The sequence below is a fragment of the Cuculus canorus genome, chromosome 3 (genome assembly GCF_017976375.1).
Source record: "Cuculus canorus isolate bCucCan1 chromosome 3, bCucCan1.pri, whole genome shotgun sequence".
Taxonomy (NCBI): domain Eukaryota; kingdom Metazoa; phylum Chordata; class Aves; order Cuculiformes; family Cuculidae; genus Cuculus; species Cuculus canorus.
The window spans coordinates 105,153,232-105,171,477 of record NC_071403.1 but is presented as its reverse complement, the minus strand read 5'-3'; the positions used below and the strand labels follow the sequence as shown (position 1 = coordinate 105,171,477).

Genomic DNA, 18,246 nt, shown 5'->3' with positions numbered 1-18,246 from the left:
CTATTACAATTTTACTCAAATATTTAGTTAATATAAGTGGCGATGGCTTTATAAGCTTTGGTATTATCAGATATGTATTTGTCATATCATATATCGTATCAACACACACACACAGAATTAGCTGCAGAATTTGTTCTTTCTATTTATGTTGCCTGCTAATATCTTTGAAGACTAATACCTTGGGAGATGTCTAGAATCAATAAAGAAAAGTAATTATTGGAAGTCCAATCTAGCAGGATGGTTTCTCTGCTGTGCAGTCTGATCTTGCAGTTCTTCATCGCGTGGCATTCTTGTGGACTTTAAATGGGAATTGCATACTTATATCAGACTCATGTCTGATTATCAGTCAGACAAGGTGGAGTATGAAAAGAATATGTGTGACCTAGTAGGGTGTAACTCTATGTGTTCTTTTCCTCGGGTTAAAATTCAGAAATGCCTTATGCTTTTTCTTCACTCGCTTTTACAATGGTTATCCAGTGATCTTTACTTACTGTGAGTGAATCTCCCAGGGCAGCAATCACTCGAATATCTGCTGGTTTCAAATTATGAACTAATAAATAAAAAATAAAAAGTAATGTAAGGGAAGTAGGAAAGAAAGAAAACTTTGAACTGTGATGGTTATCAGAAGATTTCCTTAAAATAAACATAAGGCAATGGAAAGACAGTATTTTAATATTTGTGACAGCATGAGCTCAGAATAGCAGACATTGACAGACATCAAAGCAGAAATGATTCTTGGTACCACAGCTGGACATTAGCTACAGCGACAAAGGAGGCACGAAGATTTCAGTCTTGCATCTGTGCTTATTCAAATTCCTTTTAACCAGTGGAAACTGAAAAGCAGGTACAGATCCATTGCCAGCACAGTGTGGAAAGTTTGGGACCATCACAATAAGAAAAAAGCCACCCAAGGATAGGATTTCTTGTGGCTTTTTACACCCCAGACTGCACTGACAAGTGCCTCTTCGCCATAGTCTCTGGCTCTCTTAATTAACTGCATTTCAAATTCAGCTTCTCTTCAGAGAAAGTACACAACGACATCTTACTTATAAAGAGGCCACCTGAGGGAACCTGCTAGCAGCCCTCAGGAACTCCCAGTCTGTTAAATCCTGAATGGCATGCGTGCCTGGAGAAGTCTTAGGCTGCTCTGAGGCCACTGCCTGAAGGAGCTGGGGTAATACGCAGCTTTATCTTCCCTGCAACTGAAATACCCACCTGCCACCTGCCTTTTCCACTGTCATTTCTTTGTACATGGAAGATGCAGTTGCATAAGCTTTCACTACCATTGAGGGAGAACTTGCATCTTGCTATACAGCTACATGTGTTGTTCCAAAAAGGACCTTAAAAAACAGTCAACAGAGTATTTTTTATTGTGTTTGCTCCCCCCTATGCCTAGCACTCATGAGGCCACACCTGAAACACAGTGATCAGGTTTGGGACTCTCACTCCAAGGAGGACATTGAGCTGCTGGTGTGTGTCCAAAGAAGAACAAGAATCTGGTGAAGGGTCTGGAGCATAAGGCTCACGAGAAGTGTCTGAGGGAACTGGGGAAGTCTAGTCCGGAGAAAAGAAGGCTGAGGGGAGACCTTACTGCTCTCTACAACTACCTGAAAGGAGGTTGTAGTGAGGTGGGTATTGGTTTATTCTCCCAAGTAATAGGACGACAGGATGAGAGGGAATAGCCTCTACTTGCACCAGGGGAGGTTCAAACTAGATATTAGGAAAAATTTCTTCACTCAAAGGGCTACTTAGGGAAGTAGTTGAGTCACCATCCTCAGAGGTATTTAAAAGATATGTATGCATGCTGCTTAGGTACATTGTTCAGTGGACTTGGCCATGATAGGTTTACAGTTAGACTCGATCATGTTAAGGGTCTTTTCCAACCCAAATAATTAGGTGATTCTGAGCACATTGCTTAAAAAAAAAAAGTGTACCTTTTCTAAGCAAACCCATTTCTTATCTTCCCTTCTACCATCAAATGAAATAGCTCTACAATAAAGTAGCAAAGAACTGTACCTGAAAACGGGACTGTATCAGAAGGACCACGGTCAAAACAGGGAATATTGGTTCCGTAAATCCTCTGCTGTAAAGACAGATGAGGCAAGATTTCACAGTAAACTCACAATACTCTGGTCATGAGAAACCATTCATGTCTCAGAGTATTAGAGCAATGCACTTCCCACATACTTTAAATACATTTACCCAGCTCAGTCAGTCCTCAGGCTGTGCTTACAAACTGCCCTTTGAAATCAAACATGAGCTCAGTCTGCTCCAAAATCCATAATAGTGCAGCACAGCTCCTGCCTACCAGCAGAACCAGTTATTTCAGACTCTGCCATGCTGTGTTCAGCTATGCAACATTTTGTGGGTCCATACTTTGAGCTAGGTGAGCTCACATCTCTTTGCAAGAGACTGCTTGAACACCCATGGAATATACCAGCACAAAACCACACCTTTGCCAGCAGGACATGAGCCTGCATTTCCTGCGTGCAGCAGGGATTTGTCCTCCTGGCACTTTTGGGTTGCAGCCTACTGACAGAAACACCCGCAAGGTGTGTGTTTTTGGGTTTTTTGTTGGTTTGGTTTTGGGGATTTTTTTGTTGTTTTGTTTGTTTGTTCATTTTACTTTTTATTAAAGCAACCACTAAGCAAAAACCCCATTGTGCTCCACGCAGAGATTGGAAAGGAACAGCTGTCCGCAGGGACAAGCCTCTGTGAGGACTTTTAGGAGCTCCCCACACAGAGTTTTCCTAGACCCTGCAGAGGTCTATACATTCTGAGCAACTAAAAAGCAGATAGCATTGTATTAAAGTGAGAGGACAAATGTGTGTTACTTTTCCATACAAGCTATTTCCAGTGCAGATGTGGTCTAGACACTGTTCTGGGGCATGAAAATGTCCCTCTGCAGCTGACTGCGAGCACCAAAATCTGCTCAGAATTTGAGTATTATGACTAAAAAAAAAAAAAAACCACAAACATGGCTGCTTATCTCCATACAAATAATCTGCAATTGCCTCACAAAAAAATAAAAAAAAAAAATTAAAATCCATGGTTCTTCAGTTTTACTGTGGTGCAAATGAAATTAAATCAGACCCACACAGTGGTGTCATGCTGATCTGATCTAGTTTCCTCCACAGTAGGGCTAAATGGCCCCATTTTCACTGTGTTCTTGTTCCAGGGATATTCATATTGTTATCCATGTATTTTAAAAAGGTTCTTAACAGTGAAGGCAACATTTACTTCAGGCTGGCTGAACACATCTACCTAAAATCCAACTCCACAAAATCTACCAAGCAGAAAATGTGCTATTAGGCCTCTGACTATTTTGTTACACATGGAAATAAAGAGCTGAGGCTTTGTATTTAGTTTTCCCAGGTAGCATTGTTTAATTAGGCTACAACATACTCTCACCCACCTGCCTCACTCCCCATTCAGTCCGTGACTCCCACTCCCTACCTGAGATGTGTCTTTGGTGTTTGTTGTCTCTGGGAAAGACGAGTAGTTACTATTTCTATATGTGAACAAATACGGATTCTCCTGCAGAGCGAAGAAAGTGTGTTTACCGGTGCTAGTGGAAACATAGTCAGCTGATTATTAAAGTCTTCCAGCTAGATTTCCCTAAGGAAAAAAATCTTTACCATATGAATCTTTGAACAAACATTGCACTAGTGAAGTAAACCAGGTTAGACCTGAAAATTAAGCCCTTGTATGCTCTCAGCACAGTACCACTTCCTGCCTTAAACCTAACATCAAAGGAAATACATGATTCAATTTCTTTGATGCTTTAATTGCATTTCAGTGAAGCTTTTGGATGCCAGTAATGTTTTATCACTATCAAATTATTGAAGCCAGAGCTTAAATGCAAAAACATTGAAGAACCTGTTCTTTGAGCCAAAGATGATCAGACCCTGAAGATACTACTGGCCTACTGACAGCTTCAGGGACTATAATAGTTACTCACAGTGCAATGAAATCACAGAAAAGATAAATTGCATAAAATTTATGTATTCGTTTATTGCTGACACAGATTTCAAAACTGCTAAAGCACCCCTGATAACTGCAATTAATAAACTCAGATTAGCTAGCTATATCTTGAATAAAAAAAACATTGCTGACACAGTAAGATGTTTTAACTAAATTTTGTCAAAACTTCTCATTTTCTGAGTTTCCTCTTTATAAAATAGAGTTCATTGTGCCAATGAACTCGAAGAACATTGAATTTTTATCAGTGCAGCATCTAGAGTAAGTGCACATCCCCAAGAACTTCGGAAGACAATAATATTTGAAAACTGTTTTACCTGAGATGGACACTGGACACGAAGCACTTCTGTGAAATCATAAGGCTGCTTCTGTCCAAATGGCTCCATCTGGAAAGGGATAGGACAGAGAAATTGTACACCTCCTGTACGGGGGAGGGAAGGAAGCACAGGAGCAACTCAAAGGCTCTAGTGCCTAGAGTTTTCCATCATGTCCATATATACATTTATCACAAGCAAAACAATTTTTTAAATATTCATCTATATATACCACACGTATACTGAGAAAAGCAAGGAACTGAAAACAAGGTCTGTCACATGATCAGACTGTCATCCCATCATCGTTAAAACAATCATCCACACATTAATTCCACTCTTGGGAACATCGACCCTGTAAGTGTTTTTCCCATAAGGCACTAATCTCATACCAGAGCATTCAACTGCTTGCTATTTACCAGATCAACCACAGTAACTGTAGATATTCTCTAGAAAACCATAGCTTAGACCACCCTCATGAACAGCTTTCCTCACCATAAAATATGCAATTTAAACTTTACTGCAATTTGCAAGCCAGTTTTACTTCCCAACTGGGCTGGGTATGAGAAAGCAAAGGGTGGATTGCCAAAGCTCCACTGTAACAACAACTTGCAGCAGTCTGTCCATCCTCCCAGGCCTCATCCACACATTTTTTTGTCTCCTCCCATGCTGTGAAACTGTGCTCACAAACACTTCAGAAATGCATGCTTGGGAGTTTACAGTTTATAGTTTTCATATAAAAGTATAAGAAACATAGAGGCTTTTGTGTGGAATGAAAAAGCAGCTGTGAGTAGATAGAAACTTTGAAGCACAAATGGTATTACTGAAACTCCCTGGAAAATGCAGCTTGACTCAAATGGTACGCTGAAGGCTTGGGTGAGTCCGTGTTGCTTCACCTCAGAAGCAGAAAGTACAAAATCTCTAATACAAATGAAAAACTAAAAATCTTCCATGTTGCATTAATTTTTTTCTATGGATACTATTTCTATGGATATTCTATGGATACTATTTTTATGTGCTCTCTCTACCATGAATTAATTTTGCAGCAAAGTCAGAAACATGGAACATAACACATTAATGTCACACACCAATCCTCTGGTAGCTGTAGCTCTGCAACAAAAATCTTAGTAATTTATCCCACCTTCCAGAACGGTTTCCTTATCTACATTTTCATACACGTTTGACAACATTAAAAGGCACGCTCCAGTTCTGCAGAGAGACTTGATAATATTTATATTCGCTGGCCTTTTCTAACAATATGGAGAAGGTATTGTTCTTAATGAAAAATATAGAATTATTCAAAACTCAATGCTGACAGCACAAAGTGGTAAATACCACACTCACTTCACCTGTTCAGGCACTTTGCTGTGTACTAATTAAACTGCAATGACACCCAGACGAGGTGGCCACTGGTTTAGATTCATCAATGAATATCTCCTCAGTGTGCGCCACTACATAAGAAACATACATTACACAAGAAACAGAATTGAAGGGACTGGAAAATACAGCAATAATAGGCTTAACATCATCTGGGCAGGAATGTTATGGTCTATTTTGCTTGTTCCATCAATGAAAATAATGGAAACATTCCGAGAAACAGGGACAAAGTTTACCGACCAAAATATTCTTTCAAAGAAGCATTTGAAGAAACAGTCTCTGCTTTTTTTTTGAGCGAGAGAGAGGAATAAAAGGAACATCCCTGAAACACAAAATAATGAAGCTCAGAGAAAAGATACATTGGGAGCTGGTCCATTCCCATGCTCCTAGGACAAAATAACCTAGACATTTAACGATGTTATTAAAAGAAAATATTCTTCTTCCAGCACAGAGTGATCCAACAGACCATGGGACAACAGTGGTATTTCTTAGCTAGGAATGAATTTCAAACAAGTATTAGACACTCATATGTTTTGGGAGCTGGGTGATGAGAACAAATTTCTCCAGGAGGCAATTCATTCCAGATGGCTCAGAGATGCTGTTCTTCCAGCAAAGACCGACAATTCCCACACAGCAGAGCTGCGAGGCCCTGGTCAGGAAATTGAGTACCAAGTCTGTATTATGGTCAGCCAAAGCCTCCTCCAAAATTCTAGCACATCTATCACTGGTTAGTGTGCAGGTCTGGTCCTGGAATGCAGCAGTCTCTCAGGTCAGTGTAAAGCCCTGACTGCAGAAGAAAGGCACAGGCAGCCTCCTGACAGTGCTGTTCCCTTTTGGGTTCTTGTCTGGTTTCAGTTTCTCTCTTGTTTGCAGGATAGGTTTTCTGTGACATTTTCTATGACACAGAAGAATGACAAAAACAAGAGCTTCTTGTCTAATTTCTTCACACACATGAAAGGAGTTTTGCCCCCAAATATATTTCCAGAGGCAAAACTGTAGGCATTTGCCAAAATTAATAAATCGGCTCTCTGTGGTAAACATCAAAGCCGTCCAAGTAAACAACCAACCTCTCTCAGCTTTTTCTAGTTACCCAATGTAATTTGTTGACTATTCTCTGATGTGCTTAGTGTACAAATTGCATTACTTCTAGACAGCTAGAAATGTTTTCATAAAATATCCAGCCATGCCTAGGACAAGTCCTTAGCATCTGCTAGCTCAGCTTCTTCTCAGCCAGTTGAAGTGCATTCAACTGCCAATTGCCACTAGATTTTCAAGGTTTTGCCCTTTGGCCAATAAGCAGGTAATGATTCCAAGAAAGAGGTTGGTACTAAGCCTCAAAACAAGGAAAAGGCAGCCTGCCAGACAGTGGGAGGAGAGAAACTGCAGTTCTCAGGCACCTCCTCATTCTGCTGCGTTTGCTGCTCAACAAGTCATGATCTCGATTTCCTGTCAGTTCCCAATACTGCATTGTGAGTTGGTTTGTTTGTTTTTTAAAGCAGTCAGCACAAACCATTATCTGACTTCCCAGTATAACTGGAGTGACTTTTACTAGACAAGGACACCTGCCAGCACCTGCCTTACACTGAAAGCATCTTTCATATCACCTACTTTTACATCACAGTAGAATACCATCACAGGCAGACAAGAAACCTGCCCAGAGAGGTGCCTTTCTGCTGATTGCCAGCCACACTAAGAAAATTCCACTAAATCAAAGATGAAGCAGAAAAACAGGGGGAAAGGAGTTGTGAAGGAAATACTATCATTCCTGTAGTGTCTCTTCAAGCCGGTATCAAGATGTGGTTTTGACACATTTTGCTTTTCCTCCAGATCACCTTGGCTGTCTCCTTGCTAGAAGAACCACCTCACATTGAGGAAAAAACACCAAAAAAAAAAAGACAAAGCTCGTATTTGTCCCCTTTATGACAATTCCCTTGTTCTGCTGGCCCCCTAGCAGTCTCATTGCCCGAGACTGGGTAACTGTCCCTAACATAGTCATCCTTAAAAGTCACATTTCATTTTGCTTATAGTTTTTCAACTCTATGTGAAAAAACGTTTTCACAAAATGCTCCCAGCAGTTAAAGTGACAAGAACAGAGTAACACGTCAAAGAATGGAATGCTCAAGGACAGACACCAGGAGGTAAAATAAAGTCTGTGCAGAAAAGGTGGAAACAGACAGCAAAATGAAACAGAGGTAAAAAGGAAGACTCTTCTGCTGGCAGAAGCTTTAAAGAAAAAAAAATCCTCTGAAGGGATAAAAGGATTTGTTGCAAACTAAGTGTAAGAATTTGAAAGGGCAGGAAAGGGAAATCAGAGCAGGGTTAACCGAGTATGTTTGCACGAGTTATTAAATTTCAGAAGAGAAATCTCCTTCTACAGAGCCTGGGTTTAGATGAGGCAATATACTTGTTTCAGAATGGGGATGTTACTATCCCAGCTTCTTGTAAAAACTATTCAAGCTGTGTAGTATTGGCATTTTGCATAAGTTGAAATCTGAAAAGTGAGACAGTAAGAAACCACAGGGAAAAAAACCTATAGTTTAGACTTGGAAAAAATTAAAGTGAAGCCCATTAGAAACACATGAACCCTGTTAATTGCAGGATCAGATAAAAATTAAGTGTATTACTCAAACCTGGAGGTCAGTTTTCAACCAATAAGCCCTAGAAAACACATTAGTTTAGGCAGTTAGATGGATCTTACATTCTGACGAGCTTGGTTCAGTTGGCACAAAATAGGCTGGTAAACTGGTGACACTGGTTCCTCTCTAGTCTAAGCATTCAATTTCTGTATTAGTCTAAAGAATATTCAGCATTTCATTTCAAAATCTGCTCGTTGAAAAACTATGCCAAGCAGATGTAAAGGGCTTCTCTTCACAGCAAATTGGATGTTCATACTTTGTGTGGCCTGCTCCCATCCAGCTTCAATATTTGTAACGGTTAATAGCTGAGGATATGCCACAGCTTTCTGGTGTCTTACATATCATGTTTAAGCGATGGTAATTGCATGATTTCGGTAAAGCACCTTCAACACTGATGGTGACACTGAGACATAGGCAGTTAAAGCCACTCACTCAGTTTCTTTACAGAGAACTGCCAGAAACAGAGAGAACGTTAAATGCATACTTCAAGAATCTGTCTTTTGGTGTATGCTTTGCTTGTTCAACTAATGAAACTAATTGCCTAGTGATGCCAAGGTGAAACAATGATATAGAAGAATCTTATCATGCATTCTATCATGCCATCTATTTTACGATAGATCTGAGGTAGGAACTTTGACATCATCATGAGAAATGTCACAGATAACAACAAAGGAGATAACTGGATGCAGCAAATTGGATCCAAGGTTAGAGCTTCAACAGATGATCAATTTTTATCTCTTTGGCTCCTACTAACTAAAGTTCTATTAAATTTAACTAGAAGGTAACATCTTTTATTAGAGTGACTCTAGGATTTTTCCAGCTATATCATCTGGTTGAATTAAAGCCTCTTCCTGCAAATCCTACTTCTTTAAATGATCAGGGCTACAACAGCATTTCTACTGCCAGAATTAGCATAAAATGAAAGAAGAACATGCCAATCTGCATGAATTTATTTTTAAATGTGGTTTAATAAAAGGCAGTTTCATTATGGACCTTTTTTCCTCCATGCTTAGGATAATGTGGACAGACACGAACAGTAGGTCCTCTCAAATGAAAATCTTATTAACATGTGGACTGCAAAATAAGCAAAAAAAAATAAGTATTTTCTCTTCAACTTAATTGGTCACTGCAAATGCTTTTTATTTTTAAAAAAATATATTATATGTGTTATAAGACTGTCATTAGGAACAGAAAATTTTGGAAGTTTCCAAGGCAGAAGAAATAGTAAAATCAACATTTAATCCAAAACCACTGATAACAGGGCATATCCAAATATAATACACACTAAAGGTAATATCCTGCTTTGCTTTGGTGAGTCCAAAACCACGTGCCAGTTTTTTTGTCTCACTCATACAGGAAAGCAACTTCCATTTATTCACTTGCCCCTGTTACCAATTTTAACATGCAAACCCTTTTAGCTATATATGCATCCACACATAAATGCCACGTGTCAGCAGCTCAAATCTGCAGAAGGAAACAGCCTCCTACAGAACATCTCATCATGTTCAAGCTCAAGTGGGTTGGAGGGTCCATGTTTCTGTCAGCCACCTTCTTCCTCCCATGAGGAGGCACTGGTTGTGGGCTTTTTTCAACTGTGCAGGACGTTCAACACTTGAGGAGGTAAATAAGAGCTCCTCGAGGCTGTCTACCACCTTTTCAGCATGAACAGTAGCAGAAGGATGATGGTTTAGGAGGAAACAACTTTGAGACACATTAGTAAAGAGGGAGATTGATACAGGATAGAGGAGACAGAATAGTGTAACTGCTATAAACTCAGATTGGGATGAGCCTTAGTTGTTACTGTGCCACTCTGTCACAGAAGTGAGACTAGCAGAAGAAGGGTCTGTCACAGCTTGCTCACTCCTTGAGACTTTCCAAATGGCTACTTCGGAAACCTTTCTAAATAGCCTTTGATAGTAAACAACAATGCCTGTGGTACTGCTCACCATGTTGTTCCAGAGGGCCACAGCCATGAAAGTATAATATTCTTCCAGAGTTTTCACTTGTGTCTCTGATGTGGCAATGAAACCATCTCTAACCTGAAAGGGAAAGAATTTTGAGAACAAGAAAACACTTAAAGTATGAAAAGATAAGACAATCAGCCACAAAAAGAAAAGTCTCATTCTGTAAAATAACATTCATATCTACAAGAATACCAAGCTCTGGTACTCTCGTTAAGCTACTTGTAGCTGAACTCAGTTATTGTTGGTGTGCCAACACAGAACAGATGTGTTGAACTTCTTCCAAGTAACGGCTGTACCTACTGCTGTAAGATAGCAATGAAGGACCATGCATCAACAGGATAAGACGACCAGAGCAACAGCAAAGCCCAATCACAACAGCAATGTACAGCAGATCAGGGAAATGTGCAGATGTGATCACATGAATGATTTGAAATAGACAATACTACTTCTAGCAAATATACACATTTAAGAAGTGTCTTATGATAGCATGTTTAATTTTAAATTATAGTGACTCTTGGAAGAGTTTGGAAGATTGCAGATGGTGGCCTGCAGGTATGCCACAAACCAGAAGAAATAAAGAATCCATCTATGACATAAGACGGCATATAAGACAATAACAGAGAAATTTACTAAGAGGAAAAGCTATGTCATTAAAGTTAGAAGTCTGCCATTTGCATATGGGCCAACCATCAACAAAGCAAGCCTGGCATAGGAAGACCAAACTGCAAAAGGAGGTTTTGCAACACAGTAGACCCCAACCAACCTGGAAGACAAATATATTTATTCTGATACTAAGCTGAGGGGGAAAATGGAACCTACCACAGATTCAAGGAACAGTTATGATGCTCAGGAGCCAGACCATGACTGACACCAACCTATTTTACAATTAACTACCTAGAATTGTGTGTTGGACTTTGATACCTTGCTCCAAGTAAACCAGTATCTAGTAAGTAATATTTTTCCCGCTCATTGCCCCAGGTAACCTTGTCCTTTAGGCTTCTCATTATAGATCACCTGTGGCAAAATCGCCTCTGGCATCCTAGGCAACCCTATCTGTATTCATTCCCCACTGGCTGTAACAAATACAAAATCTGGACAGAATTCATTCCCAGGTTCCCAGACTGCATTGCTGTCATTGTAGTGAGGTAACCGTACTTTTCAACAGAGTTTACAAAATCTTTATATTTTTCCCCCCATTCATTATTAAATATTTTTTGTTGCCCTTTTTGTGACTTTGTTTCCAAACACACACAAGCATAACAGGGATGCAAGACTTGATAATATGGGAAATTTAGCAGCACTGAGTTTTTCCAGTTATTCATGACCTAATCTACAAAAGCACCACAACTTGATATTGTCTGATCCTCGGGTGTGTTCTGCACATGCCTGGTTCCCCTTGTCTTCTGGCATTACACAGCCTAGACAGGAAAGAGCCAGCTGAATATCACACTCCATCTCAGCAGATACAGTACAGAAAGAACTCAGCAACTTGAGTTTACTCACCGGTCTGAGCAGCAAATTTCTTTCTTGGAGAGTAGGCTGAAGAACAACAGTGAAGTCGTCCTTTTGATCATATCTCCCAGACTTCAGCAGTTTTTCCCAAGCATTCTGAATAGACAACCATTTAATCAGATAAGTATTATCAGACAGACAGTGTAATACATGTGCAATTCATCAGGGCTTAAAGTGAAGTAAGATTATCCCTGTCCCTTATAAACCACAATAATAAAATCCTGTAATTCAGACAATGACAGTAATTTAGTGAAATCTTATGCAATAACTGGAAACTCCTGGTAGCTATGAAAAAGCTACACTAATTTACCATAATTTTCTTTGAAAAAGCACCAAGCTTAGTGAGGCAATGAAGTGTCATGCTTATTGGCTCCCTGTGATTTTTAAAAGGAATTCCAGCACAACTGTCTTTGCCTTAGCAGATAGTTTCCCTTTTCTAAATCACGCTTCAGGTTACTGAACAAGATGGATCATTTCTCTGATGGGACACGGCAAATCCTAGGTTGCCAAAAGCTACATAGTCACTAGAAACGTAAAAAGATACTAGGATCACTCAGAAATTAAGTCAGGACTGCTGTGGATATGCAGCAAAAGGGCATGTTACTCAACTTCCTTATTGCTATTCCTCCCTTAACTCCTCACTTTGGTTCAATATGAAAAAAGGATAGACACGTCTAGCAATAAGACAGCCAAGCAACACAATAGATGCCATACCCGATAGGACCACCTCAATATATTGTCATCCACTGTGGAGCGTTCACCAACACAATCGCACTGATTCCTGCAGAAAAGAATAAGATACATAAAAGACATCACGAACTTTCAATAAATAAGACAGCTAGCATGAACCCTTTTAAGTCACTGACAAGTACATATTAAAGATTAAGTTACTGCATATATTGAGAAAGATACATGAAATACTCTAATTTTTTATATAATCATAGAATGATGTATATTTCCATGTCCAGACCTTTGGATTGTTTCTTGATTTGAAAGCCTATTCAGATGATAAATATGCCAGACTTGGACTAGCACAAGGTCTCAAGCTAGAAACATGCTCAAGCTTAAAATAGTAGCTGCACTACTTTTCAAACAATTCTCTCCCTATAGTCACGTAGGAAAATTGAACACATTTGGAATACTTCCACAGGAACTTCTGGCTTAGAATTTGGCAACAAGACCTTCGTAGAGAAATGCAGATGGAAGCTCAATGTTGTATATATGCCAAGGGATGGCTGGGTACTGCCAAGCAGCTAGCTGATCTCAGCCAAGTTTCTGACCTGCAAGGTGAGATGTGCATACTGCATATTTCTGTAGCTAGCTGGAGAACTCGCATTTTCTCCCAAGACTGTAGACAGGAACAATGCAAGATATATTTAATATCAGTCTGGTTCTAGCAAAGATATACTTAGTTGAAAATGCCTGGATAGACTGCAGTCTGAGAATTGTTTTTGTGAGGTTTGCACATAAAAGCAACAAGTACCTGTCAGGATCAGACTCGTTCTCCTTTTCACAGAACTCTCGCCAAACCCATAAAACGGGAGCTTTCTGTAAAGTGTTTTTATTACTGCTGGCGAATGAAAGAAATATGAACTCAGAACCAGAATCTTTCCCAAGCCTAACAAAAGAAACTCATCCCGTCCATGAAGAGAGTGGTATGCCTAAAACGTGCATTGTGGTTCACACAGTATCTTTACTGCAAACGACATTTACAGTTAGTAAGAAACTATTAAGGACTTGGTAGCCAAATGACAAGACCCTTATCAGTGATATGATCTGGGCTCGAGGCTGACAGGAACCCAGGATTTTACCAAAGCAAAAAGCTTCCAGAGTGGTGGAACTGTTCAACTAGACAAACACAGCTACAACAGCATGCTGACAATGAGAAAACAAATTGCCTGAAGTAGAAAAGGAAATCTAAAAATTCCTTAGAGCAGAAAAAAATTACATGTATTTAATTTTATTTTTTAAGGCCTTCAGTATATGGTAAGGCCCATAATCCTAAATCCATCTTTTCCACCTTTCATCTACCTATCTCTTATTTTTTTCCCTTAGCACTTGTGCAGAGAAATAAGCTAGAATGCTCCATGCAAGTACTTCTGACAAGGAAAGCTTCTCTTCTGATTATACTTCTTGTTAAGAATGTGGTTACGCAGCAGCCAGACTGGTTGCATGACTGATGGAATGTCTCCCGAGTTGTATACATGCAAGGCTTGTGAAACACTTCAAGATGACTATATTAGTACTCACGGTGTCTTATGCCACAGGCACAGGAAAAAAATTACTGTGGAGTAAGATGGAGCGTAGTCTCATCAGCTGTAAAGCGCTCCATCATAACTGTCCATGTGTGAACTCCTACTTCATACTAAATTAGGACACAGTTACTCACACTTTTTTTTACAAGGTAATGAGAAAAGGATATGGATGAAAGCATCTAGGCATGCAGTTACCATAAGAAACTGACAAGTTGGATATTCTTCATCCTACTGTATCCTAAGCCTGAGTAGTAGCTTTCATGTAGCCTAACAACATCCTATAGACAAGTTATTCCTTTTGTGAACATTGATCTCTAGAAGATTAAACTTTTAAGGAGCCTTCAGAGTTTTTGGTTCAAGTGTTGCAAAGCAGAAGTACCACTGACTAAAGAGCTGGGGGTATGTAGACTGTGCAGTACTGTGACCATAGTCATAGCACTGGGTCTGGATAGGATGGAGTTAACTCTCTTCATGGCAGTCCATATGGTGCTATATTTCAGATTTGTGGCCAAAACTATTGATAACATACCAAAGCTTCAGCTGTTGGTGAAGAACACTTGGACAACATGGAGGTTCTCTTTTTCCCCCGCTCTGACCTACCTGGTGAGTAGGCTGCGGGTGGGCAAGAGATTGTGAATGGACACAGCTGGGACAGCTGACCTGAAGTGGCTGAGGGGATATTCCATACCATGTAATGTCATGCTGAGCGATAAAAACTAAAGTCAAAGAAAGGAGGGATGTTTTGGTTTCCAAGGTCGCTGTTCCTCGGAGACTGATTAGACATTGCTCCACTCATGAGAGGTGGTGAGCGATTATCTTTGTGTAACTCATTTCCCCCCCTCTTTCTTTCATCTATTAAACAGCCTTTATCTCAGCCTAGGAGTTTCCTTGCTTTCATTCTTCCTAGTCTCTTTTCTGCCCTGCTAAGGGGTGGGTAAAGGGGAAAGTGAGTGCTAGGCTGTGGCTGCCTAGCAAGGGTCAATCCACCACAACCACAGTGTAAAATATTTAAACATATGCTATCCAAGATGGCAGGACTAAAAGCACCTACTCTTCATAGTAAAAATATGCCTTGCAGAGAGAGCTCATCAGAAACAAAATTTTGGGCAAACTTTTGTATTAAGGGCACAAAAAATTTTCAGAAGACTCTACCTCAGTTATAAAGTCCATGTGTATACATATCTACATGCCTTAATGTGTGTATATATATACATGCCATGCAGCAGGCAGTGTTCAGAATTTAAAGGAACTTCTGTTACCTGGCATTATTGTAATCCTGGCATGCAAGACAGGAAGTTGCAAGCTCAGTAGAATCCACCAGATTTACAAAGGCCTTCTGGACCTGCAGCGATAAAGGGAAAATTAGTCATGTTATATTTGCGATTAAAGATCAGCAAGTGACAACCGTGGTAAACTATGTCTACGGCTTCACATGTGTTACCTTGGGATTGGGATTCTGCCTGCACAAAATCAATAACATAAGCCTTTGCCAGGTCTGTCCTGAACCCTACTCCTATGCCTGCCGTCTAGAATAACAGGAAGCATTGTTCATGAAGTACTTGTGACTGATTTCTTGCAGAGATGCAGCAATTCATTTTACATAAGCAAAGTGGCCACCAGCCAACTAAATTGAACTCAAATGAACTAGGGACTACCATTTTTGTGGCAACATACCAATGCAAAGCTGGGGATGAAATGTCTTGTATAATAGGATAAGCACTCGTGCATCCTGCCTCACCTCTCCCCCAAGCAGAAAACAGTTTTCTATTTGCATAACGATATTTCACTTTTACAAGTGCACATAAACAGATTCTAGAAATAATAGTGTAGAGAATTTGCAGAGAATGTATGGGTAGAAATTCACCTGTAAACAAATTTTGTTGAAGTCAGTCAGAGAAAAACAAATGGTTATGGCCTGACGCAATCAAACTGTAATAGTTTCAAAATGCCCTTTAGGCCTTCAATCCAGCAAAAAAAAATTCTTGGAAGATGTTATTGAAATACCTCAGATAAACAATTAATACACTACTTTAGTAACAATATACCCAAATCTACTCTACTACTCATTAGTAGACTAAGACTAAGTGCAGAGCATTTCCCAGAAACCATCTGAGATAAGCAGGTAATTCTTAGCTCAGCCAGCTAGAAAACCTGTAGAAATACTGAGATCTTAAAATGAACCCACAATAAGAAAAAAAAAATCCATTGTACCTATCTTTAATGAGTGTTTTCCTGGTCTATAGAAGTCATCACCAGGTAGGTAGCAGCCTGTACACTGCCCAGGTAGCTCCACACATCTAGTGTTTACATATTAGTTATTTTCACAATCAGCTCTGCTAAATATTAGTGACTTTCAGACCTAGACTGGTGTACTACTACTTTTAAAGAAATCCCTTACAAAACCCAAAGACCGAGTGGTACATCAGTTTTTGTTGCAAAACGAATCGGTTACCTGTCTGTCTTTTCTGTTTGCATGCATCAGCATTTTAAAAGCATGAATAAAAGTGATCAACAATGAATGAAACCAGCGGGCTGGAGTCAATGAGATGTGTGTCCTAAGTCACCTGAACAGTGGCACAAGCAATAGTCCAGTAAGGGAGACTGGAAAAAATCAGCAGAGGATTCAGATATTCAAGGTTGATGAATAAATCTTACTTTTTTATACAAAAAATCCAAGACAGCTTTAAGTTCTTCCAGGTTGTCAAATACACAGTTCCTCTGTAAAGGAGATGAGAAACGCCATCAAAACTAGCAGAAAAAAACAAAGTTATCTATTTGCCAAAAGTCAAAAACCCTGTGTGCTGAGCTGTGTACTGAAGTGTTACCAATGACCACTTTATTCTGGATTCAGCCTTAGCCAGCACCAATTGAAAAAAACATGGAACTAGTCTTGTAACTTAATTGCATAGCTTCAGACAATTTGACATATAAAATAAGACAGGGAGAGGGAAGACAAGCATCTTAGACCTGAAGGTAGAAAAGAGCTGTTCTACTTACGCATATCAGAATTGGGACCACAAATTAAGTACATGTTTACAGATTAAAAATATAATAATTAAAAAACAGGCATGCCAGGTGCTTGCATCACTGGATAAAGTCATTCCAACACCCCAGAACCAGCTACTGCTTTAGTTCACTATGGCAGGGAAGAGAGCTGGGGAAAGTGTCCTCACCACCTGCATTGACTACTAAACCCCATGAAAAGCTTACCAGTTGTGTGGAGGCACAAGAAGAGCACAGGTTTTCAGCACTAAAAAAAACTGTTATCAGTTTCCAGTCATTTTGGAAGTCCACCATCTGGAAGAAATAAATAAATACATATATATTGAAAGGAATAGGATGGTAAGAGACCCATTTGCTATTTGCCTTTCTCACGAGATTTGTTTTGGCTTATAATGAGCAAGACTAAGCAGTAATCCATGACCTAACCCTGGCCACCCTCATCACTTCCATTTGACAAACCACCCAGCTTTCCCCAGAGGAGAAAGGAAATCTCTGTTGTAGCTTGCTGACAGGGTTAATGTTCCTGAACTGCTGAGATTGGTTCACTTTTCTGGAATGAAGACTGGAGCAAAATTCTGAGAGCCAGAGCCCTGCTCAGCTGTGCCATGTCTAATAGGCAGTTCTTGCCAATCCTGAAGAACATTGGTTAGATCCACTCAGTTCCACAAAAATGTATACTAAATCCATGTACAAATTGGCTCCCTGTGGAGCAAACAGGCAACAGCAGAATCATCTTGACAATTACATTTCCCCATTATGTCAAAACCATTTTACAAAATAACATGCCTCAGGGTTAATTATGGAAGAAAAACGAAATCATAGAACTCTAAGATGGGATTTACAAAGCACTCAGCCACGAGTGATAATTCAGGCTCTCACCAGCATCTACCCCAGACATCATCCAAAGTGTATCTAGGTATTACTGTCCTTTTTGAAAATATGATCCTAAAAGACCAAGAGGGAAGCAAAGAAACAAATGCTAAGAATTATTATTTTGAGTTGGCTTCTCAGAAACACTGGCAGTTATGGAGTGTAGCTAGCAGAGGTCTCACATCCTTAGCCAGTAGAAAACAAACACACTGGTTTCCATACCAAGATCTTCAGCCACTCTGACAAACATAAACCAAGTAGGATACTTTCAAGAACAAAACTCTGTACTTTGAAGCTACAGAACTGAATCTCATTTACAACAGAAAGACCAAAGTCT

General features: G+C 39.7%; 1 protein-coding gene across 3 annotated transcripts in view; it reads right to left on the bottom strand.

Moving 5' to 3' along the window:
* The window catches only part of PLB1 (phospholipase B1), a 93,575-nt gene that overhangs the window by 55,410 nt on the left and 19,919 nt on the right, over positions 1 to 18,246 (bottom strand). For 2 of the 3 annotated variants that reach the window (XM_054063971.1, XM_054063973.1), the window contains 10 exons: positions 17,247 to 17,333; positions 16,692 to 16,754; positions 15,296 to 15,378; positions 12,496 to 12,562; positions 11,773 to 11,877; positions 10,252 to 10,344; positions 4,299 to 4,367; positions 3,457 to 3,537; positions 2,017 to 2,083; positions 492 to 550 (listed from right to left, as the gene is read on the bottom strand). In XM_054063971.1, coding sequence (XP_053919946.1) covers positions 492 to 550; positions 2,017 to 2,083; positions 3,457 to 3,537; positions 4,299 to 4,367; positions 10,252 to 10,344; positions 11,773 to 11,877; positions 12,496 to 12,562; positions 15,296 to 15,378; positions 16,692 to 16,754; positions 17,247 to 17,333 — 774 coding nt within the window. The remainder of the gene's footprint in view (positions 1 to 491; positions 551 to 2,016; positions 2,084 to 3,456; positions 3,538 to 4,298; positions 4,368 to 10,251; positions 10,345 to 11,772; positions 11,878 to 12,495; positions 12,563 to 15,295; positions 15,379 to 16,691; positions 16,755 to 17,246; positions 17,334 to 18,246) is intronic. The other variant, XM_054063972.1, reaches the window with a different exon arrangement.